Source organism: Molossus molossus, unplaced genomic scaffold (assembly GCF_014108415.1).
Source record: "Molossus molossus isolate mMolMol1 unplaced genomic scaffold, mMolMol1.p scaffold_m16_p_4, whole genome shotgun sequence".
Classification (NCBI taxonomy): domain Eukaryota; kingdom Metazoa; phylum Chordata; class Mammalia; order Chiroptera; family Molossidae; genus Molossus; species Molossus molossus.
Genome location: NW_023425377.1, coordinates 85,427,004 through 85,451,890, shown reverse-complemented (window position 1 = coordinate 85,451,890; position 24,887 = coordinate 85,427,004). Strand labels below are relative to the sequence as shown.

Sequence of the window (24,887 nt, the reverse complement as noted above, 5' to 3'; positions counted from 1 at the left end):
CTGGACCCACCAGCCAGGCTGCAGGAGGCAGTGGAGCCCCACCCTCCCCTGCTTAGAAGCTGTTCCTCTCTCAACTTTGACCTCCCTTTGCCCAGCCACCCCTCTTTCACTCATCCTACCATCTGTGCATCCATTTATCACTTACTCATTTATTTCTGGACTAGAGAGCATGAAAAGGTGAGGTCGCCCCAGCTCCTGACCACCAGAAAGCTCCCAGTCTCAGCGCCACGGGTTACTTTCCATGAGAAAGAGCCAGGAGAGGACCACACTGGGGAGGCCGTGGGCTCAGCCTGTGCCCCCCGAGGCAAGGCAGGCTTGAGTGGGAAATGGGCCTGTGGCCTTTGGAATTGTCCTCTTGGCTATCTGAGATCATGCTCACACTTCACCCCCTCCTGGAGCCTTCCTTGCCCTCCCCCATTAGGCAAGGGGCTCCCCTTGTGCTCTAAGATCCCCTTATACTTTGGGGGACAGCATAGTCCACAGATCTGGTCCTTGACTCCGCATCCGGATTACTTATTTAATGCCCATTTGCCTCAGTTTCCTCATCTGTAAAGTGGGGGTAACAGTAGATGTACTCCATTCAGCAGCATTGTTCCATTTAGAGCGCCGAGGGTCACAGTTCATAGTGCACTTGCCTGTCTCCCTGCTACACGTGAGCTCCGTTGGTGGGGGATGGGCAGCACCTGGCCCGTGCCTGGCACCTGGGAGGCCTCGCTGCCCTCCATTCAGGTGACTGTTCTAAGAACAGATGTGCCCTCCCGGCTACAGGGGCAGGAGGTCAGAGCCTGGGGAGGAGATTTCGCCCAGGGCTGGCTCCGGGCTTCCAGCTGGCCCTCGGTGCTGCCGTGTGGCCCCCGCTCTCTGCCCTGGTTGCACGGGAGAATCAAGATCACCTTGTTGAAGGCGGTGAGGGAAAGTCCATGCCAGTGGCTGCGATGAAGGTCGGAAGAGGGCACAGAAACAGAGATAAAGCAAACTGTAAAGTCACTGTATTGCTGCTATGACTCTCCCCCACCCCATCTGGAGTGGGCCTGAGCTGTCTTGCTGCTGCCTGAACACAGGGGTTGGCCGGGATGGCCTCGCAAGGCCCAGCCTGGCAGCTGATCTGAGCCCAACGCCAGAGGCCACTTCACACCCCCAACCCCAGCCCAGGTCCCCAAGATGGGCTCTTCTCCCCCAGGGCAGTGGAGCAATTACAGGGCCTGCATGGCCACCCGCTTCGGACTGGAGTGCGGGAGGAAGTAAGAATTATCCTTCAGTTCTTCACTTATGGATTGGGGGCTGAGGTCAGGCAAGAGGGGCAAAAAGTCCCACACCCTATAGTTGGTCAACTGTAGGGGTGGCCCCGGGGCCTAGGTTTCCCGACTCTCAGCCCAGAGCTCCTCCTGCCTCCTCTGTGTCCCCCGCAGTGAACGGGGATGCTGTCAGAGAGAGACCAGCATGTGTGTGAGGCTCACGCAGTGGAACCCTGGCCCGGGTGCACAGGAGAGCCCCAGACCCGTCCTGTGCTGCCCTCTGTGTCTAACCTTGGGGGCCTCCTGGGAGGCTGGACTGCCCGAGGCATTGGTGAGCTGGCCTGGGCTTTGCAGTGCCTGGCAATGCACTCTAAGATGTGCAGACGTCACTGGCCTCCTGGCTGGGACAATGCAAACTCGACGAAATGCCATTTTCTGTTTCTATTTCTAGCCCGTTTCCCTGGTAGGCCCCAGGAAACAGTGCACGTGACATGTCTGGCTTCCAGGTTGGGGACGGGGCCTGAACATAGAAGAGGACTTGGGTGAGGGCTGTTCTCCTGGAAGGGACTGAGCCCCTCCCCTGCAGGAGAGCAGCCTGCAGGCTGAATAGGTGGGGGTGCTCTGAGGAGACAGCCCAAGTCCTGCAGAGGGACCACGGATCTGGAGAGATCTCTGGGTAGCAGACCAGGCCCTACACAGTCTGCGGGGTCAGTGTAGCTCCAGGTCCTGAGAGCTCATCTGGTCTTATCTGTTCCTCTCACTAAGGAGAAAATGGGAAAGGACGTTTCCAAGACCACACAGCCAGAACATGGCAGCAGCAGGACAGCCTTGAGGTCAGGATCAAATCCATCAGAAGATGCCTCGAACCTTTCCGCACCATCATCAGCAATGTTCACTGCTGGGAGGTGCTGGAAGGTGGTTTCTGAAACCTAAATACTAAACACGAAATACTGAACACACACAGCATTGATTCAATGACTTCATCTCCCATTGGGACCAATGGAGCAACAGGACAAGGGGAGTCTGATTCAGAGGAAGGATGGCAGGGAGAGAGGCCAGGTTTCCCGGGCCCAGTGCAGTGTCTGGCACACAGTAGGAGCTCAGTCCCGGGCCCAGTGCAGTGTCTGGCACACAGTGGGAGCTCAGTCCCGGGCCCAGTGCTGTGTCTGGCACACAGTGGGAGCTCAGTCCCGGGCCCAGTGCAGTGTCTGGCACACAGTGGGAGCTCAGTCCCGGGCCCAGTGCTGTGTCTGGCACACAGTGGGAGCTCAGTCCCGGGCCCAGTGCTGTGTCTGGCACACAGTGGGAGCTCAGTCCCGGGCCCAGTGCTGTGTCTGGCACACAGTGGGAGCTCAGTCCTGGGCCCAGTGCTGTGTCTGGCACACAGTGGGAGCTCAGTCCCGGGCCCAGTGCTGTGTCTGGCACACAGTGGGAGCTCAGTCCTGGGCCCAGTGCTGTGTCTGGCACACAGTGGGAGCTCAGTCCTGGGCCCTGTGCAGTGTCTGGCACACAATAGGAGCTCAGGCAGGGCTGGTGAATGTTTGAATACAGCTGGGAGGGGCCGGCTTCTGCAGCAGAGCACTCATGGGAGTCTAGAAGGGACAGGTTTAGGGGAAATGAAAGGAAAAGATGGCCCCATAGGGAGAATAAGCACTGGGGTACTCACCCCCAGGAGGTAGTGTGGGTAAAACGACCTCCCTGAGCATCTCAGATTAATCCATTCACAGCAGATCCACTATGGGGACACTGGGAGGTTTAGCCACACGCTGCACCAGAGGCTTGTGACAGGCACAGGCGTGTCCTCCTGCTAAGTGCCTAGGGATCCTTGTGGCCCCTGCACTGGCTGGGCTCCTGTCTGTATGTTTATCAAGATTCAAAGACCCTGGCAAAGTGCAGGTGCATATACTTTGGGTCAGCGGGTCCCCTCCCAAAGTGGTGAGTTACTTGAAACCAACAGTTCCCTCATTCAGGCAGACCCCATCTTCCCCGGTCTCCTCGGTAGGCTGTGTGCACGGGCTGCCTTGAATCCTAGGATGAGACTATAACAGGGCAGGATGCAGGCAGAACACCACTGCTGGGGGCCTGTTGTCAGGATTCAGCTCTAACGTGGGGGACAGCAAAGGGGCCCTTCCCCTCGTGGGCGTGGCCCCAACTCCAAGCAGAAAAGCACGAGGTGGCACCAGGGATGGGCATGCTTGCCTGGCTGGAAAGAGCGTGGGCTGGCTAGAAGAGGAAGTGCGTGTGTCACTCAGGACGTGGCTGGGCCCCAGAGCGAGGCTTGAGGAACAGAGAGGGAGGGGACAGGGAATAGACCCCGTGAGCTACTCTGGGCTCCAGTCCTGGTGCCGCCATGGAGAGTGGGTGCTGACCCTGAGCCTGGAGAAGAGCAAGGCTTTCCCCACACTTGCCCTAGGAGCTTGGGGTATCAACGGATGGACTTCCTGGAGCTCAGGGGTTTTATTAACCAACTGCCCAGTCAGTTCACTCATTCCTGAGACACATACTAAATGTCTACCTGGCAGTGTGCCGTGCCCCAGGTATGCAAACAAAACCCACCGCCCAGAAACGGGGGCTCAATCCTTCTGGGAGCTTATCACGGGAAAGAAAAAGTATTCTTCCCAAACGTAGGTTTGCCAAGGTGTGTCAATCTTTCAAATTAAGTTTCTTGCAGAGTCTCAGAGCAGGGGCAGTAGCGGGCCCCACTGTGCTGGTGGGAACATGAGGCAGGCATGGTTTCCACTCAGGTTACACTCTCCTGAGCCCTGGGATGTTGGGAATGCTTGGCAACCCCACCACCATGACCCTACCTCCAGGCAGATGGCTGGGTGACACCCACCGCAGCCCCCGCCCTTCCCTGACCCTGCAGGTTTGTTCCCCTGCTGCTCCCTGGGCCCCTGCAGAGAGATGCCCTTTCCTGCCTGCTCTCCCAGATGTGTGCCCGAGCCCGAGCCGCCGCCCTCGCTGGGCTGATGGCAGGGACACTGGAGAGAAGGGCTAAAAATAGCTCTGATTTGAAGCGCTGCTCTCGGGGCGGAGCTGGTGGCTGACCCTCCCCCTCTCCTCCACACTGATGGAGTCTCAGCTGGTGGGTGAGGGGGGAGCAGAAGGGCTCCCAGTGCCTTCCAGGCAGCAGAAGGTTCTAGAGTCCATTCTCACACTCAGGAAGAGCCTGGGGCTGTGTTGGTGCTGTGCCAGGCTTGGGGGTCCCTCAAGCCACCCAGACCTAGCCTTTCAGGTGGTCCTAAGAGAGTCCACAGGTGGGACCTGTGTGTGGACACTCAGGTGTGCACAGCCACGTGAGCATTGGGTGCTGTGATGGACTGCTGGGGCCGAGAGGGCCGCCTCAGGTCCAGCCCGTCCCTCGTGAGCTGTGGGTGTCTCACAGCCCCGACAGATTTGCTCCTCTCTTCTTCAACTGTCCAGAGAGGGACAGAAAACCTGCCCTGTTATAGTCTCATCCTGCCATGCTGGGAACAGCCTGCAGTCCTCTGCCAGGTTACTGTTACCTCCGTTCCCATTTTCCAGGTGAGGACATCGAGGCTAACCTAGATTTAGTAACCTGGGTGGCTCCCCACTGGCTCTGCATCCAGGTGATCAGTCTCCTGCTTCCCCACCTCTCTCTCCCACACCTGCTCTTTGCCCCCTGGCACACCGAGAGCTCCCCACCCAGGTCTCCCTGCACACCGAGAGCTCCCCACCCAGGTCTCCCTGCACACCGAGACTCCCCACCCAGGTCTCCCTGCACACCGAGAGCTCCCCACCCAGGTCTCCCTGGCACACCGAGAGCTCCCCACCCAGGTCTCCTTGCACACCGAGACTCCCCACCCAGGTCTCCCTGGCACACCGAGACTCCCCACCCAGATCTCCCTGGCACACCGAGAGCTCCCCACCCAGGTCTCCCTGGCACACCGAGAGCTCCCCACCCAGGTCTCCCTGGCACACCGAGACTCCCCACCCAGGTCTCCCTGGCACACCGAGACTCCCCACCCAGATCTCCCCGGCACACCGAGAGCTCCCCACCCAGGTCTCCCTGCACACCGAGACTCCCCACCCAGATCTCCCTGCACACCGAGACTCCCCACCCAGGTCTCCCTGCACACCGAGACTCCCCACCCAGGTCTCCCTGCACACCGAGACTCCCCACCCAGATCTCCCTGCACACCGAGACTCCCCACCCAGGTCTCCCTGCACACCGAGACTCCCCACCCAGATCTCCCTGCACACCGAGACTCCCCACCCAGGTCTCCCTGCACACCGAGACTCCCCACCCAGATCTCCCAGGCACACCGAGACTCCCCACCCAGATCTCCCTGCACACCGAGACTCCCCACCCAGGTCTCCCTGCACACCGAGACCTCCCCACCCAGGTCTCCCTGGCACACCGAGACTCCCCACCCAGGTCTCCCTGCACACCGAGACTCCCCACCCAGATCTCCCTGCACACCGAGACTCCCCACCAGGTCTCCCTGCACACCGAGACTCCCCACCCAGGTCTCCCTGCACACCGAGACTCCCCACCCAGGTCTCCCTGCACACCGAGACTCCCCACCCAGGTCTCCCTGGCACACCGAGACTCCCCACCCAGGTCTCCCTGGCACACCGAGACTCCCCACCCAGGTCTCCCTGGCACACCGAGACTCCCCACCCAGGTCTCCCTGGCACACCGAGACTCCCCACCCAGATCTCCCTGCACACCGAGACTCCCCACCCAGGTCTCCCTGGCACACCGAGAGCTCCCCACCCAGGTCTCCCTGGCACACCGAGACTCCCCACCCAGATCTCCCTGGCACACCGAGACTCCCCACCCAGATCTCCCTGGCACACCGAGACTCCCCACCCAGGTCTCCCTGGCACACTGAGACTCCCCACCCAGATCTCCCTGGCACACCAAGACTCCCCACCTTAGGTCTTCCTGGCATGTGCCCTCTGGCTGTCTTTTTATTTTATTATTGGTTTTAGAGAGAGAGGAAAGGAAAGAGAAAGAAAAACATCAATTTGTTGTCCCATTTATTTATGCATTCTTTGGTTGATTCTTGTATGTGCCCTGACTGGGGATTGAACCCACAGCCTGGGTGCATGGGAACAATGCTCTAACCAACTGAGCTACACGGCCAGGGCTCCTCTGGCTGTCTTTGCTTATGTTGTCCCACTGCTCACCAACAAGTCAGGGCTGATGCCCCTGAGGTCTGGAAGAGCTGGAAGGGCTTGCGCTCTGTGCTTGCTCCTGCTCCGAGACCCGAGGGAACAGCGCAGGCCCCTACCTGGGCAGACTCAACGGCATGCCGGTAGGAGCACAGCCGTCTTGTCACAGCAGCCTCAGAGGTCCCCAGTCAGCACCCTCTCTGCGGACCCAGCTCAGCAGTTCTCAGCAGGTGACAAGCCCCAGAGTGGCAAGAATCCCATACAAGCCCATGCAGCGAGGACCCTGAACACCCCCCACCCCTCCTTTGGGCCACCTGACCATAGACCCTTCCAGCCCTGCGGTGTGGTCAGAAATGGCAAGAACACCCTTAGAAGGGGGGACGAGACGAGAATGCAGATCTTCCAGTGTCACAACAGCTCTCAACACCTTGAGGGCTACCAGACGAGCTGATTCCCAAAGGGTCCGGGTGCAGGCAGAGGAAAGGGAAGCACGTGAGAACAGGGCCGGGTGGGCGGCCTGGGCACTTCGCAAGTTCAGGTATTGTGAGCTCTTCAGTGCTGTCCTCGATTTGGAAACCCCCACATTCTCTCTTCCCATCTGCCCAGTCACTGCCGTGGCCCTGCTCTCTCTGGGGTGGTCCACAGCCCGAGAGAGCCCAGCACCTCACTGTGTCCTTGTGTCAGCGGGGAGGACAGTGCGTGGCCAGCAGCGAGGCCCAGGCGGGAGACCACCCTCAGAAATCCAGGGTTGGCTCCGACACAGGGGCGTGAGCATGTGCCTCCAGGTGTCTGCAGGGGACTTGGACGTGTGTGGCAGGTACATGCATATGGCCATCTGTATGTGTGGGTCTCTGAACTGTGCAGGACACAGTGTGTTGCCATGTGGGTGTATGAACTTCCTGTGTTGTTAGTTAGCATGCACATGCCAGGGATGCATTGCATGCGCGTGTGTCTGTGGTGTTCCTGTAGGTGGTGTGTGTGCATGCAGATGTGTGAGAGCCACACCCACCCAGGATAGGGGTAAAGATGCCTCAGGGTGGCCCCGAAGGCATGGCTAGTCTTATTTAAGTCAACAAAAATATGAAGGCATATTTTACAAACAGCAAAGAGCCCTTCAGGTGAATAACTGTTTTGTTAGTTTCAGAGGAAAAGTGTGACTTGCCTTTGAGGTCAGCTTTCCTGGTCTTTCCGTAAGGAGCTGGGGGGGTCAGAGAGCAGCCCCAGCTGGGGCTGCCCACCGGCCTGCCTGCCACGGCGGAGGCAGCGGGCTCGGGGACCACAGCCCTGCCGCCAAGCCCCCGAGCCCAGGGGAGGCGGGAGCTGCGCTGTGTGGTTTGTCCCAGCTGGGCTCCAGGGCAGGTCTTCAGGTGACCGCGAGGAGGGCCAGTCCGGGCCCCTGTGCAGAGCCTCCCGGGCCTGCACTGCGGGTGGCAGGTGAGACGCAGGCTCTGCCATGGCCCCCGTCCAGCACGTGCCCAGCAGATTTCTAGTGGCGTCCTGGTGTCGTGTCCCCTCCCTGGCGGGCATGTGGGCTCTGGAGGGGCAGGCTTACCACAGTGCCACCCGCTGGCCCTGCGCCAGGAGACTTGCACACAGAGAAGGAAGGAGGCCGGGGATGTCGAATAGCTTAGTGCTGGGGTCCAGTCTGAGGCTCCTCCTCTTGGTCCCTCCTTCCCTCCTAGCGGAAGCTGGGGTCGAAGGCACCCTCTGAGGCAACCACCACTCCTGTGTGAGATAGACGAGCTCTCGGCACTGGGTTCCAGAAGAAGCCACTTAGTGGGTGAGTGGTGAGAGCTAAAACCTCCCTGCCATGTCGGCTACCTAAGTAGACAGTAAGATCCCCGCCCTCACCCTGGCAGTCCCCCCACAATAGCTGGTTTGGCCCAAGGGGGCCTTGGGGCAGGGCTGTGGGGCCAGCTCTGCATTACATCCTGTAGCTCCTACCCATTCATTCCCTCTCCAGGCTCAGGCCAGCCCGGGGGCCCCACAGCCACCCCCCCACCTCATCAGCAGTGTTCTGGTGGCGGGGTCCTCGGACCAGGCCCAGCGGGACCTCCATCTGGGGAGAGGAGCAGGGAAGGGTGGGAAGGTGAGCAATCCTGTGATTTCTCCTCAGCCAGGCTCTCCCGCCTGCCTTCTTGCTGAGTTGGCAATTTCGAGAGTTCTGCATGTATTCTGGGTACAAGTTCTTTGTCAGACATGTGATTTGCAAATGTTTCCCTCCAGTCCATAGCTTGTTGTTGTTGTTTTGTTTTGTTTTGTTTTTTAATTCTCTTCACAATGTTATTTACAGAGCAAAAAAAATTAATTTTGACAGAAGCCAATTCATCAATTTTTTTCTTTTGTGGATCATGCTTTTTCTGTCCTGTCAGAACTTTTGGCCTCGTGCAGGGTCACAAAGATTTTCTTGCATGTTTTCTCTTACAAGTTTTATAGTTGTGGCATTTTAATCTATGATATGTTTCAAGTTCATTGTTGCTTATAAATGACTAATTGTTCCCACTTTGTTTGTTGAAAAGACATATTTTCTCCATTGAATTATCTTGGCTCTTTGTCAAAAGTCAGTTGACCGTGTATGTGCAGGTCAGTTTCTAGACTCTGTGATCTGTTCCACTGATCTTTGCCAACACCACACTGTCTTAATTACTGCAGCTTTATAGTATGTTCTAAAGTCAGATAGTGGGAGTTCTTTAAATTCTTTCATTTTGTTTTTTTCAAAATTGTTTTTGGCTGTTCTAATTCCTTTACCTTCCATATAAATTTTAAAATCTATTTGTCTATATCTGCCAAAAAAAAAAAAAAAAAATTCTGCTAGGGTTTTTATTGAAATTGTGTTAAATCCATAGATTAGCTTGGGGGAAATAGTCATTATATTGTCACTATAGTGAGTATTTCCATCCATGAACATGGCATGTCTCTCTATCATTTAGATTTACTTTGGTTTCTTCTATTAGTGTTTTGTAGCTTTAAAGTATAAATCCTGCACATTTTATTAGTTTTATTTCTGAGCATTTAATTTGTTGGAGCTAATTGAAATGTTACATATATTTAAAAATTTAATTTTCAGTTGTTCATTAGTAGTCAATAGATATATATTTAATTTTTATATGCTGAACTTGTATCACAACATTTTGCTAAACCTACTAATTGGTCTATCAGCTTTTTTGTATATTCCTTGGGATTTTCTATTTAGACAATGTTTCATTTACAAATAGGGACAGTTTTGCTTCTTTCTTGGCACTCTGTGTATACTTTCTTTTTTCTTAGCTTATTGCACTGGCTGGGACTTCTAGTATGATGGTGAATGAGAGTGCTGAGAGTGGATATCATTGCCTTGTTCCTGACCTCAGAAGGAAAAATTTCAGTCTTTTATTATTAATTATGATATTAACTGTGGGTTTTTCTAGACGACCCTCCTCTATGTCAGATTAAGAAAGTCCTCTTCCATTCCTGGTTTGCTGAAGGTTTTTAAAATCATGAATGAATGTTGAGTTCTGTCAAATGCATACTTTCTGCATCAATTAATGTGATGTGTGATTTTTCTTTTTTCTTTTTCTTTATTGATTTTATAAAGAGAGGGAGAGAAAGAGAGAGATAGAAACATCAATGAGAGAGAACATCGATAGACCGCCTTCTGCATGCCACCCACTGGGAATTTGGCCCACAACCTGGGCATGTGCCTTGACTGGAAATCGAACTGGTGACCTTTTGGTGCATGGGTTGACACTCAACCACTGAGTCACACCGGCTGGGCAATTTTCTTATTAATATCATTGATTACATTGAATATCAAACCCACCTTACACTCTCAAGATCACCCCTAATTGTTTATGCTGTATCATTCCTTCTATATATCATTGGATTGGATTTGTCAATATTTTGTTGAAGATTTTTACACCCATGTTTATGAAGGATATTGTTTGTAGTTTTATTTTCTTATATAGTATTTGTCTGGCTTTGATATCAGAGTAATGCTGGCCTCATAAAGTGAATGGGAAAGTATTCTTTCCTATTTTATTTATCTTGGGGGGGGGAGTGTATAGAATTGGTGCTATTTCTATTCTACAGGTTTGGTAGGTGTAACTATTTTTCCTAAAGAGGATTATGTAAGCTTCAGGTCCCACAACCTCAACTGAGCCCTGTTTGGGGCTTTGAGGGTGGGTGGTTCTCTACAATCAGAGGTTTCAAAATGCCGTTTCTGAGAACATTATAAGAAGCAGCGGGAGACTGTGGGCCCACAGAGGCAAACCTCTTCAGCCTCCTGCCCCAGGCAGAAATCACCCAGTTCCCCTCCCAACCCGCATCAGGCAGAGCCATAGCTAATTCCCAGGGGGGCAATGTAGTTTGGGCAAGACCTTCTCTGACTTGCCTGAACTATGACTGGCTGTGTGACTTCGGGGAAATCACTCCGCCTCTCTAAGCCTATGAGCCAGTGGGGAAAAGGAGATGACAAATGTGTCTCCCGCGAAGTGCTGATGTGAAAAGGAAGGTGTGCTCCGAGAACTAGAGAGTTCTGGAGGCTGGTGAAGGAACTTGAAACAATCCATGGTGCACAAAGGCAGGGGAGGAGATAGAGCTGGGAGAAGAGTAAGCAGAGAGGCTGAAGGAAAGGCAGGCAGGGAGCACCTTGGGGGACTGAAATACCTGTCATCTGTGGCTCTGTCTCCCAAATATGCTGATGGGCATGTCATTCGAAGCCCCCAAGAGCCTTCCAGGACGCATGATTGCATTCATTCATCCATTCACGTCCTGGGGGCCTACTCTGGGCCAGGCATTTGATAGACAAGGAAGCTGGGGCTAGCCTGGGGAGCTTAGGAGATGTTCCCCAATGTAACACAGCCACTGTCAGAACTGGAAGAGACCCCAGGTATTTTGGGTGAATTGTGCTTTTCCCCTGTGCCAAATTCAGAGGAAAAGAGGCCAGTGGTCCACCTCTGAGAGGCACGTGGGAAGGAGTGAAGAGCCCTGGCCCCAAAGCCCTGCTCGGCCGCTGGCTTCGCTGGGTAAATGGAAGCACATTTCCGAACTTCGGAGCTTCCTTCAGGTGCCCTCTGCAAAATGAGGGTGATAGTGCGTTTACCTCTCAGGTTGTTGTGAGGGTTAAATGGTAGTAAATACAAAATGCTTCGAGCATGCCTGGCACCTATGAAAGCCATGCGAACGTCAGGTGTCATTTGTAAACATGTTAGGCCATGCTTTCGGCTCTGCAGAGCCGCTCACTTAAAGAAGGTTGAAGGGATTTGATCGACAAGGTGGCGGGATTCAGAGCTCCTCCAGCCTGTCCCTGGGGTGGACAAATAGTACAGGCCCGGCCTTGGGAAGGACTTGCCCCAGGTCATGACGACCAGCAGCCAGCTTTTCTGAGTCCTTGCTCTGTGATGACACGCTGTCTCCCTGCTTTGAGACCCGTGCATTTCATCATGCGATGCTCCTAGGAGAGAGACGGTGTGACAGGTGGTGATGCAGGATGTGGAAACAAATCCAGGAGGAGGAGAGTTGTGTGTCTTTCCTCCTGGACTACCTTCCTGGGGGAAGTGAGCTTTCTGGAACCTGCCCGGGAAGGGGAGAAGCTGAGGGTTTGGAGGAACAGCAGCCCACCTTGTGTCTCCTGCAGATGCGGCACCTTCTTGTAGAGACTCAGCACACCTGGGCCTGCCACCCCTTGCACTCGGGTGCTGCTGCAAAGGAGGGTGCTCAGCTTTGGGAGGCCGCTTGCTGGGGATGAGATCACCACCTGGAGCAGCCTTCCTGCGTGGCTTAGGGTTTGGCGCCACCTTGTGGCCATGGGCCAAGGCTGTCTTTGCGCCGGGACTGGAGGCTTAGCATAGGCAGTTGGCTGGGGGTCCCAGAGGTCACTTAGACCCACTCTGGATTTTACACATACCCCTGAGTTGTTTATTAGGGACCCAAGGACTGAGGAAAAGAAGATGAGTTTTCAGGAGACAGAAGGGGAAGAATAGTAGAAGGCACTTGATGGGGAAATCCTAAACTGGACTCCAGGGTGGCAGGCTCTGTGAGCTGATGTTCTAGGAGGCGTGGTTTCCAAATATGGTTTCAGACCTGATCCTGGTGCACGCTGGGCTCCTAGCATATCCGGGGGGCGGGGGTGGGGAGCTCTGGCTTTGCCCACATCTACCCTGATTTATTCCCATACCATAGGTGCTCTCACAGAGGACATCTGAGGTTTGTTTTTCTTGTAGGCATTACAATGGAATCAGCATGTTCTGGGCTCATTGCCTTCCATTGCCCTGGCCATGATGGGCAGGGGGCTTGTGGCTTGGGGAAAACGGGGACTAGAGGGACAGATCAGTTGCTCCTCTTACCCTGGTAGGGGCAGACCTGGGTGAATCTGAGTGTTACTTAGCATGCGACCTGCATGCGTAGGCTTGACCACCACATAATTATTCTTCCACCTTTGTCCACCTTGCAAAGCTAGGAGATGAAGAGTCTGTGGTCTGAGAGTACCCCTGAAAGAGTACAGATTTGTGGTCTGGTCCCTGTGGGGGTCTGTGGCCCACGGCATTGTGTGTTGCAGGTGCCCATGTAGGTAGAGCTGAGTGTTGGGTCATGGAAACCATGTCTGATCTGTGAGGCCACTGTCACCAAGGCTCTGCCGGGCACACCGCTGTTTTGGGTGCTGGTGCAGAACTTCTGGACTCACAGCCCTGCCTCAGCACCTCAGCCAGTACTCCCCTGCCCCCCGTTGCTCTGCCTTCCCGAGCCACCATCAGATCTGCTCAGTCTGCTCAGTGACCCTGTGGCCTTCCAGGCCAGGAGCAGTAACCTCCCTGCCCTTTCGGAGCCTCTTCCCTGCTCCCTTGATTTGGGGAACTTACAGAGGGAGGCCAAGAGAGAGGCCGTGACTCGGGCAGCACTGCAGCCAGTAAGTGACAGAACCTGGAACAGAACCGGAATGCGGTGCTTCATTTCACTCGGAGCCTCAGTTTCCCCATGTGTTAAATGATGATAACAAGTCTGCCCCACAAGGCCTGGCAGGGACTCCAGGAGGGGATGGGCCCAGAAGTGCCTGCCCTTCTCCTTCCCTGACAGGGTCCCCATTGCAGTGCCACCCTCCCTAGAGCCTGCACCTCCCTGCCTCCAGTTTCCAGCAGAAACATTTCTCCACTCACCCCTGGGAGTGTCTAGGGAAACAGGCATCTGTCCCAGCCCCCCTGGCGGACCTTTCAGAGCTGCAGCACCCCAAAGGCTCTCCGAAGTCCAGAGACAGCCCAGTCTCTTCCTTCCGGTGTTGGATGGGTGCGCTGTTGCCGGCATGTTGGTTTCAGGACCCAGGCAGTGGTTCAGAGGTTGCCTTGTGTCCCACGCACGCCCTGGGGACCCTGGAACTTGGGACCAGCTGTGGGTCTCCTTGGGGATTAGCATTCTGGTAGGAGGCCCACCCTTTGGGGGTGGCCAGGAGCGTTACCTCGCAGTTTTTAATTATTTTACGAATGTATGCTCTTGTGTTGTTGCTTCTGAAGCGTGGGCTTCTGTAAACTCCGCGCAGGTTCTTAGGCAATGCCCCGTCTCCCATTGCCCCCCCAAACTGAGCCCCTCTCAGAGGCCTGCTTTATGATCCCTTGTGTAAGTTCGCTGTGCACACGGGCATGGGCTGCCTCGCCTATGGTGACCGTGTTGTCCCAGCAGGACACCTCAGTCCTGGAGGGCAGGTTCTTCCTTCTATGTCCACTGGCGCTGAGGACACGGTGTGAACAGCAGAGGGGTCCACATGCCCCACGGGAGACAGAAAAGACATGAAAAGGGGGAAGAGAATGGGAGGTGAGGCCGGAGGGGCAGGCAGGTCCGTGAGCTGGGAGGGGAGGAGGGGGGGATTTCATTCTAAGCGTTATAGGAAGCCATGACGGTTGGAAAAAGGGGTGACATGATTGCATTTACAATTTTCAAAGAGCACCTCGGCTGCTGTGGGTGATTCTGGGGCCGGGGGGACATCAGCGAGGAAGCCCCTGCTTCGGTTCAGGCAGGAGGGGTAGTTGTGGGGACCAGGACGACCACGGTGATGGGACAGAGACAGGCAGCCTGCAGCCCAGGTGGGCACCTGACAGTGGCCGGAGGCAGTGGGACGAGGTCGGGGTCCACCGTGCTGTCTGCCACCACTTTAAGGCGCGGCGTCGTGGGGGCACACTGGCCACCCTCTCTGGGGTGTGCGGACGCACGGGGGCTCTGTCCTGTTGGCTGTGGCCCTGGTTTATGGTTTGTGTTCTTGATCCTACTTGGGCCACAAAACCATGCTTTCCGAACGCGCCTTCCTCCTGACCCAGCCTCAGGGACCGCCCGCCGACTGGACAGTACCCTGAATGCCCCCGGACTGCGGCTTGGAGACAGCTCTTGAAAGTTAGGGCAAAAGTTAGTTACGGACCCAGGATGCGAGCCCATAACTGTAATTATCTTCCTAATCTATCTACCCCAACTCTGTAATGCTGTGATTCTTTCCCCGTGTTAAAGAAGAGCAACAAGGGACACGGAGTTGGAGTAATTCGTCCCAAGTCCCATTAGAAAATGACAAGGTTGGGATTTGAACCCAGAGCCCATGTCCTCTACCTGAACCCGATTCCTTTGCCCCTTGTCCTCCCTGGTGGAGCAGGGTCAGTGCATTTGTGTGACCGTGTCCTGGGCCACACCCGGACAGAGGCTCAGAGCATGCTCTGTGTCTCCCTAGTGTCGAGGGGTGCACAAGCCTAGCTGCCCAATGGCCGGGGGCGGGCTCCTAGTCGCTCCCCATCCAGTGTGGATCCCTGACTGTTTCCTATCTGTCCTATGTGGGAATTACACCTGCCTATTGCCTGGGGCCCAGCCAGCCAGAGTATTTAGTAGAAGCTCCACAGATACTACTCCGAAGCCTTCGCACTGTGTCTGTGCCTGTGTTTGTGGGCTGGGCAAGTGTCTGGGAAACCTCAGAGCAAAGGAGGAGCCCCCGGCATTGGTGGCTCTGGTTTTGGAGGGCAGCATGGCCCTTCCGGAGCCCCTGCCCCCACCCACGCTCTCTGTTCTGTTCCGTCTCTCTCGACAGGTATATCCGAACCATGTACCTGGGGATTCAGAGCCAGCGGCAGAAGGAACACCAGCGACGCTTCTACTGGGCTATGATGTACGAATATGCAGACGTCAACATGTTGCGCCTCCTCGAGACCTTCCTGGAGAGCGCCCCCCAACTGGTGCTACAGCTCTGCATAATGATCCAGAAGAACAGCGCCGAGCCGCTGCCCTGTGAGTGCCCCGCCCCGGAGCCTGGGGGACGACCTGCTGCGGGCTGGGGACCACCCAGTGGCCGCCCACGTACTCTGTGGGTGCTGCCCATTCTGGTCCCCGAGTCTCTGGGATGCCCAGTCTCCCGTGCGAAGCTGACCCGGCCCACGCAAGAGTGCGTGAGTGGCACAGACGTGTCCCGGACACCTTTGTGCAAACCTGCCCACTGCCCAGGCCACTGTGCCCTAATGAGCAGAGCAGAGCCGAGCCAGGCTCTCAGAGGTCCCCAGGCGCAGCAGAGGGAGGGACCAGGGCCCTCGGGGGAGAGGCCCCTGCCTTCGGTGCTGGCCTGAGCTGAAGTGTTCACACGTGTGCAGGGTGGAAGTGGGCCTGGCGACAGCGTGGGCAGAGACTAAAGCGCCGTAGATGGCAGTTTCAGACCTTGTAAGCTTCAGACCTTGTAAGCTTCAGACCTTGTAAGCTGTGTCTCTTGCTTCAGATCGAAGCCTGTGCGGAAGCCCCATTTACAAAACAAGCTCAAGTTGCCCTGTTCTAGTTAGATGGGGGTCCAGAGCCCTGCACACTCTGCCCACTGGCCTTCTCCCCAACCTGTGGCCTCAGGTGGTCTCCAAGGGGCAGAAGCCCCCAGAGCCCTATCTGGACATCACTGTCTCTGCGGCAGCAGGAAGTCTCTGGACTCCGGCCGTTCAGCTGCCCGAGAAGCGTCGTGAGGTTAGACTTCACCGAACAAGACAGTCTCACTCCAGGTCGCCCGTGGTCAGAGGGAGCCCTCATGAGTCCTGGTGACAGGCGTCCTTCCTGCTCACCAAACCCCACACCCAGCGCCCTCCACTCCCCAGGTCAGGGCACCGTGCTCCAGGGGGCACATTTGCTGGGGACTGCAGAGGGCCCCTTTCCCTCCTATCCGGGTCCTCCTTTCCCAACCCTGTTGCAGTCTGAACCCCGCCCCCATCTAAACTACCCTTTGCTGTTTCCGTTCCCACCTCTCCCACATGGCCCAGGCAGCCAAGTCGTCCTTCCAATTTTTGGCCACATCTCGGCACCACAAATAGGGCAGGTGGCAGGTGACGCAGAGGGTGACCTCCCAACAGGACATTGGTCCCAGACTGGGGTCCCGGTCACCACGTGGACCCTGCTGTGATTTGGGGCCCCCCCTTCATCTTGCCAAGGCCTCCTTGCCTCTGTGGTGTAATGGGGACCTGACAGTGATGCCTGGTGTTTAGGGGACGCAGTGATGTCAGGTGCACAGATCACTTTGTAAACCGCCAAGCCGCACAGGAGCCTCAGGGAGTGCTTATCATTTCCAGGGCTGGGGGTGAGTGGCGTGGGCAAGGTCCCTGCGGGTCATCCCGGCCCCAGCCTTTCTGTTCACATGTCCCTTCTGTGGTAGTTTCTCAGGCTGTGAACAGAGAGGCCGGATGTGAAATCCCTGGAGAGGAACGAGGGGCGGCAGGTGTTGCCCCCTCTTGACGTGGAGGCCCAGGGGGCTGCTTGGGTGTGCTGCCACCAGCAGGCACGAGAGCTGCAGGGACAAGGGTCACGCGCGCCGGGGAAGCTCCCCGCCCTTCCTCCCACGGCCGCCCGGTGCCGCAGAAGGCAGCTGAGCGATGCCCAGTGTTTGTTTGGTGTCTGGAACAGGTGTTTCTCGAAATAGGCTTTCATGGTTAAATATATTTGGGGGCTGCTGGGCTGATCAAAGGTCAGTGGCAGGCTTCGCTATTGATTGTAAGTCCCCAGGACAAGGATGGGGTCTGTGGTGTTAGCAGGGTGGACGGGAAGGAAGGAAACCTGCCGTTATCCAGAGGAGACTGCCGGGGCTTGGCGTTTGGCTCCTAGGTCACTTTTGGACTGTCTGCCGATCACCGTCCCATTTTGTCACGGTGACAGGTGACTTCCCTCTCTTTTCTCCTAAAAAGCTACACGGCATGTATGTACTTTGAAGAAAATCAGTTTAAATGGTAGAAATTGGAGGAGGAGAGAAAGTCTGTGAACTCGGAAGGGCCCTGATGGTGACGAGGAAGGATCTCCCAGCGTGTGAGCGCCTGGGGTGCAGCACCCTGGACAGACGGGGCCAGAGAGCTATGACGGAGCCCTTCTGTCCTCTCCTTTGCTCGTTTCTGGGGTGGGATGACTTTAGCACCTACCACGGGGGGCTGTTATGAGCATGTAATGACATGATAAATGCCGAGTGCCTCGGGCGGCATCTGGCTGTTTTGTGGTGGTGGTGGCAGGGCTCGGTGTAGACACAGTCTGACTTGGACTGCAAGCTTGCCTGGTGAGTCCATGGCCGACTGGCCTTGCTGTGGCCGGCCCTTGGCGGCACCTGTCCCCCGTGTACCACTCATGCGAGCAGATGGTTAGAAAGGTCACTGTCACTGCAGCGGGCAGGTTTTCCGTTGGTCGTGCCCAGTGCCAGCCTCGCCCACTTCTGCCATCTCCCCACCTTCCACTCTGCACTCATCGCGGGGTGAACAGGGTAGTAGTCCGCCTGCAGCGTGGACTTGTGTCCCGTTTCCCCATAAATCAGACTCAAGTGAAAATACAATAATGATAAGAGTCCATACATATATTGTGCTAGAGTCATTTGGGCATTTCAGCAGGGTCTTCCTGAACTCTGGTGTCTTGGAATGAAGATAAAAATAGAGCGGCGAAGGGAACAGATGCTGGTACACCACGGACACGGGTGGGTCGTGAGCCTCGGCTCTGCGGGCAGCTCGCCAGTGCTCTGGGCGGGCGTGGGGTTTGGAAAGCGGTCCAGGACTGGGCAGGTCAGGCAGAGCTGTGTGCGGAGGCCACCGCGGCCACCTACTGACTGGTGACATGGGGCAAGTTAACTTCCCAGCTGCACGTCTTCGTGTGTAAGGTGGGCATACCAACTCCTTTTGGAACAGTGCGGAGGGAGGGCTCGTGAGCCCGCATTTGCCTCGCCAGCACCTTGCCTGGCATGTTATGGGTACTTGATATAGTCTGCATTAAAGATTTAAAGATGCATTAAATCAGGTGCCCTGAACGTGCGGAGGGCAACATGGAGCACGACAGACATGGTCCATGCCCTCATGCATCTCCCATCTCTGGGGAGCCAGAGTGGAAACAGTTAGATGACGTATGATAAGTGCTTTGGAGCAAGCAAATGTGGCGCTGAGACTGAAGTACTCAGGATGGGGACTGGACAGAGCCTGCTTTGGACGGGGGTAAGGGACAGCCTCTCCAGACAGCTGGCCTTCAGGCTGTGTGTAAATGAGAAGGAGCCGACTCTAGGAAGAGCGGAAACAGCCTTCCAGGCAAGGGGAACAGCACACGCAAAGGTCCCGAGGTAGAAAAAGCCTGGCTTCTTCTAGAAGGTATAAGGACCCAGCATGGCTGGAGGTTGGCAGTGGGGAGGGCTGGCGGGGGGGCGGGGGGCAGGGGCAGAGCATAGAGAGGCAGGCAGGAGAGGAGCCTGACCAGGCAGGCTGTGCTGGGCCCTGCAAGGACTCAGTTTACACCAGGTGAAGCAGGAAGGGTCATGAAGGAAAGCTATACAACCAGATTCGCTTTTAAAGAAGGTTCCCTTTCCTGCTGTGCAGGCAGCAGAGCCAGAGCTGAGCTGGAAGTGCCAGCTTAGAGGTCCAGGCGTGAGATGATGGGGTTGAGCGTCTTCAGGAAATGAGGCTGAGTGCATAGATTTGAGCGGTGCTCTGGAGACCAAATCAACAGTTCAGCAGGGCTGGTGTAGGCGGTGGGAGAAGCAGGGATGAACGTTGGCAGGGGTGGGGGGCCACTTACTGCACCTACACAGTGCCCGAGTCTGCCTTTTCTGGTTAAACCCATCCTGAGGGGTTGCCCTACCTCTGGGCTCTGATGACCACCTTCCCCTGGCATCACAGTACCACCACTTGTCAGGCACCTGCGTGGGCCAGATGCATGCAGGGAATGGGTTTGCAAACACACCTCTCCTTCAGTGCTTTATGGCCCAGTGCAGCACATTTAAAATGTTTTGATAGATGTATGTACAGAGGAGGGGTAACTGTTTCTGGGGATGTGATGGAGGAGGTAACATTTGATCTGGGTTTTGATGGATGAATAGGAGCTCTCCTGAAGGAGAAGGTCGGGAGGCTCTTCTGGACAGTGGAACCACAATGTCAAAGGATGGAGGCCTGAGAGAGCATGCAGTGGGCAGGGAGTGACTGGTTCTCGGGGCCTAGAGCATAGGGTGTATTGCAGCAAGTGTGAGGGTCAGTGGTGGTGACAATGATGATACTAATAACGTTAGTTAAGACTTTGGGGGAGCTCAAGTGTGTACCAGAGACTAGTTTAAGAAGTTTACATGGCCCTGGCTATTTTGGCTCAGCGGGTAGAGCATTGGCCCGAGGACAAGAGAGTCCCGGGTTTGGTTCCCGCTAAGGGCACGTACCTCGGTTGCAGATTGTCCCTGGCCCCGGTTGGGGCTGTGTGGGTGGAAACCACTCAATGTGTGTCTCTCTCATGTCGATGTTGCTCTCTCTCTCTTCTTCCTTCTCTGCCTCCCACTCTATCTCAAGATAAAAATGCAAAATATCCTCGGGTGAGGATTAAAACAAAAGAAGTTTACGTGGATTAACCCAGTCAAGTCCCATAGTAAACCTATGGGTAGATGGGTGCTCTATTATTCCCATTTTATAGTTGATGAAACTGAGGTCCAGAGAGATTAAGTAATATGCACAAGGAGGCTACAAGGCTTACAAGTGATAACCGAGGTAGCCCAGCTCCAATATCTGTGTTCTCAGCAAGAATAGCTGTGGCTGAGTCTCAAAGAGACAGACTTGTGTGGATTCTGCAGGACCAGGTGACTGATGCAGGAGGGAGCACAGGTTGACATGCACTATAATCATCTCTGGCAAATGCACACATGTGCGTGTGCGCATGTGCATGGGTGTGTACCCCAGATGCAATTATACTGATTAGGTCAGAGGATGGTGCTTCTGGAATCTCCAGCCAGGGCTTGGCTTTTGCAACTGTCCTGTCTCCAAGAGCGTCTGTGTGTGCCCCCTCAGCTCAGCAGTCAGGAGGGAGCCTTGCTGTCTTACCATCAAGCTCAGCTCGGCCTGACCAGGAGGTGAGGGAATGAGCCAGAGACCCAGGACCCTCCCAGCTCCCAGGACACCTGTTAGTGAGAAAGGCACACAGGAGCTCACATGCTGGCCTTTCCTTGGGAATAGTCTCTGTTCTGACCCCGGAGACTAAGAGATCTTGGCTGGACACAGTGGGTGCCACACGGTGAATGAGGGGTTCCCTCATACAACCCGGCACCCACGTTTCCAGGATGGCTCACGTCCCTTCCGTCTTCTTAGATCTCTCTGGAAACCCTCAGAGAAAGCCCTGGGCATCCCCAGATATTCACTCCACCTTGTGTGCCCCCAACTCCCTTGTCAGCTGGGGAGCAAGACTGGAAGTCCCTGGATGGGATTAGAAGCTTGTGACCACCACAAGGGCTTGGGCCGGGCTGGAACTTGAAGGTAGAGTCATCTGTGATCCCAGAAGGGAGCCAGCTGGCATGGTGCAGACCAGCCCTGCTCAAGGACACACTTGGGGGACACATTTCTCCCGGGGCAAGGGGTTCTCAGAGGATAAAAGCAGATTTGGCTTGTTCGCGTAGGGGCACTCCACCATGCTATGCTTTATGGGTGCTCCCGAACCCTGTGAGTGGGGGTTGGGCAGCTGCTGAGAGAGGATACCTAGAAAGGCATCTTGGGTTTCCAAAGGGATTTGGACCTACAGACTCTTTGAAACTGGAGAGGTCGATCGAAGCCATCTAGCCTACCTGCCTTGTTTAACCTTTGGGGGATGAAGCACAGAGGAGCAAGTGAGTTGCCCTAAGTCACACAGCAGGAAAAGCATTCCTGCAACTGAGATGGTAGCACAGCACCTGTGGGACGTGACTCGAACACCAAGCCCCACCCACGTCGGCCCCACCCACCACCTGACTGTCAGTCACCACGGATATCTAGTACCTATTTCATGTAGAACAAGCATCTTCTCTAAGACAAGAAAGTATGAGAACATATTAAACCCTGTCTGGGCCCTGGCCAGTTTGGCTCAGCGGTTAGAGCGTCAGCCTGTGGACCAGAGAGTTGCGGGTTCGATTCTGGTCAAGGGCACCTACCTTGGTTGCAGTTCAGTCTCCGGCCCTGGGTCGTTCAGGAGGCAAACAGTCAGTGTATCTCTCTCACTTCCATGTTTCCCTCTCTGTCCCTCCCTCCCACTCTCTCTGAAGATAAATGGAAAAATATCCTCGGGTGAGGATAAAAGAAGTAAACCCTGCCTGGAAACATTGGTTTTGTTTGAAACAGGTGCTGGGTGCAAAGGTTCAGATAGGGCTCTTTCTGTCTCCCTGATCGTTTTCCTTCTTAACTTCAATTGCTGCCTCCTTTTCCACCAAAAGCCTTTCCAGGGACTCAGTCCTCAGCTTCACATTTGTTGCTTTTTCTAGCAAAAGCCCTGACTGACTGACTGACGGCATCCCGGCACTTAGGAAAAGCCGGGTTTGTTCCTGTTTCTCTGCTCCCAGTAAGCTGAATGCCTGTGTCTTCTCCAGCCGCCAGCAGCAAAGCGCTTCTTCCTTTTCCCTGGTGAGAATGAAACGCACCCCGCATCCCGCATCCCGCATCCCGCAGCCGCACCCCGCAGGCAGCCTCGGCTCCCACTTCGGTCTCCCTGGCCAGGTCTCCCTTCGCTGTGAGGAGCTAAACCCTCTGGTTCTGGCTCTCAGGTGAAGGGAGGCCCAGGGGGCCGCTTCATAGCTGTTGGCTTGGTTCCAGCGTCCTCCCTTCCTCCCGACAATAGAACTTCCTTCTGCATCTCTCTTCTTGGGAGCTTTTTTTTTTTTATGTGAAAAAGTGCTTTCTGGTGTCTTTGCCTGTGGACATTAGCTGTTGCCCTCTAAGTCTGAGACACAGAAGTTGATTACTGGGTCATTTAGGATTTGGGTTACGATGAGGTGGAGCTGCTACCCAGAGAGTGAGGGTGATCTGGCTGTGTGGTCTGCTCGGCACCAGAGCTGTGACTTCTCCACTCAGTGTCCTCATCACCAAGAAGTAAGAGTTGTTATTAAAGTGACCAGTCCACTGCACCCTGCAACCTCAGGCAATGAATCACCTTGTCTCGAAGTATAGGGGTGTCTGTGCCTGCCCCCATCTTCACCAGTCGGCCACTGCATGACTGAGCCCTAGGGGAGCACAGTCCTTCTCCCTAGCTCACCCCCTGAGCTGGAGGCGCCCATCTTGGAGACCTGCTCTGGGGTTCAGACCAAGTTGGTACAGAGATCTTCCAGACTCTCAGCTCAGCTTCCAGACTGCTCACCACACTTCTGCATGTTGGCCGGGAACAGAGAAATGGACAAGATGTGCGGTTCCCCGCTCACCCCCTCTCCTGGCTGTCTTGCATCTGTACTCCTAGTGGAAATGATGAGATACCCACAAAGACACGCCTGCCTCCTCCAGCCAGGACACAGACTGACATGCCTCTCCTGCTCCCCCAGGTGGCCTCTCTCCAGCTCTCTGTTTCTTCTCCTTTTGAGGAGGCAGCCCTCCGCCCCTCCCATCAGCTTTCTGCTTGGGTCTGCACACGGGGTGCCCCAACCAGCCAGCTCCAGCTCACGGTCCTGCTTGGGCTACCAGCGGCTTCTTGTTGAACACAACATTCAAACCTTACACTCTTAAGCAGAATTTGCAGGGATGTTAAAAAGAGACCCAAATACAACATTTCACTGCGTCAATCAAGCCCAAAGCTGCTTACGATTCTGCGGTCTTCCAGCCTAGGTTGCCCCTAACAACTGGTAAGAGCAAAAGAGAAGGAGGGCTCTTTTTCTTTTAAACTGTGGTGAGAACACTTGACGTAAGATGTACCCTCTTCACAAATGTGTAAATGCAAAAGAAACTGTAGTTTGCACTTATCCAAGGGCTGGTTCTCGAAACAGCAGAAAAAAATATGAAAAAGATGAACTAAATCGATTGCATTCCAGTGAATGCCGGTGGAATAGCAGTTGTTCACCTGGAAGTGTGTGTGCGTAAAATGCTGGAACAAAGAGGAAGGTTGAGGCAGGCTTCCTGAGCCCCCACAGGCTGAGCAGTGCAACCTCTGGGGGGCTGAGGTGTGCAAGTTCGAAACCCCACTGCTAACTGTAACTGGGCCATTTATTCTTTTATTCAGAAACTATTTATTAAGCACCTATTATGTGCCCAGCCCAGTTCTAGAAGCCAGGGGTGGATATAGCAAGTGAAACAGATAGAAAACCCTGCCCCCATGGAGCTGACAGTTCTTGCAGGGAGAGACAAATAATGAACGAAACAAGTATTTTATTTTACATACAGGTTTCCCGACTCTCCCGAAGTCCAGTGTTTCTATAAAGCTTTCGTAAGCCAAAATGGTGTAAAGGGAAGCAGCAATTGCCATTCATTCACATGGAAAACATTTTGAGCCATCCCAGATAGCAGAACACCACCCTCCATGGCCCCATCAATCACTCAAGCAACACTTTTCATCGTGTGCATCAGTGGATGCGGACTAAGAGGGACCATGTCACTGCTAGCAAAACCAGTAGTGACTTTGGCAGCTTTCAAGATTCTTTCTCTCTTGCCCAGCCAGTGTAGCTCAGTGGTTGAGCATCGACCCATGCACCAGAGGTTGCCAGTTCGATTCCCGGTCAGGGCACATGTCCAAGTTATGGGCTCAATCCCTGCTGGGGGGGCATGCAGGAGATGGCCAATAGATATTCTCTCTCATCGATGTTTCTCTCTCTCTCTCTCTCTCTCTCTCTCTCCCCTCTCCTTTCCTCTCTCTCTAAAAATCAATAAAGAAAAAAAATTGTTTTTAAGATTCTTTCTCTCTTGCCCTCATCGATTTTGCTCAATGGTTAGAGCATTGGCTCAGGGACTGAAGGGTTGTGGGTTCAATTCCCTGTGAAGGGCACATGCCCGGGTTGCAGGTTCAATCCTGGCGCTGGTCAGGGTGGGTGTAGGAGGCAACCAATTGATGTGTCTCTCACAGTGATGTTTCTCTCTCTCCTTCCATCCCTCCCTTCCACTCTATCTAAAAAAATCATCAGGTGAGGATTCTTTCTCTCTGTGTGGAAATAGTATGGTAGTGATTGTGGGCAAGTTCAACTCACATACTGTGTCTGTTTCGTTCACCACCATTGAAAACGTAATTACATCCAGTTCTACACTAAGTATTACACCCTTTCAAGCTCCCGTGGGCTTTTCGGATACCTCAGGTCACCTCTTGCTAACGGATGCACACAATAAATCGAGATGAAGCACAGATGCTCAC

At 54.8% G+C, this 24,887-nt stretch overlaps 1 protein-coding gene across 1 annotated transcript in view; it reads left to right on the top strand.

The window, feature by feature from the left end:
• Positions 1-24,887, top strand: part of XKR6 (XK related 6) — a 253,894-nt gene that overhangs the window by 213,386 nt on the left and 15,621 nt on the right. Inside the window, exon 2 of the mRNA XM_036240694.1 lies at positions 15,406-15,602. Coding sequence (XP_036096587.1) covers positions 15,406-15,602 — 197 coding nt within the window. The remainder of the gene's footprint in view (positions 1-15,405; positions 15,603-24,887) is intronic.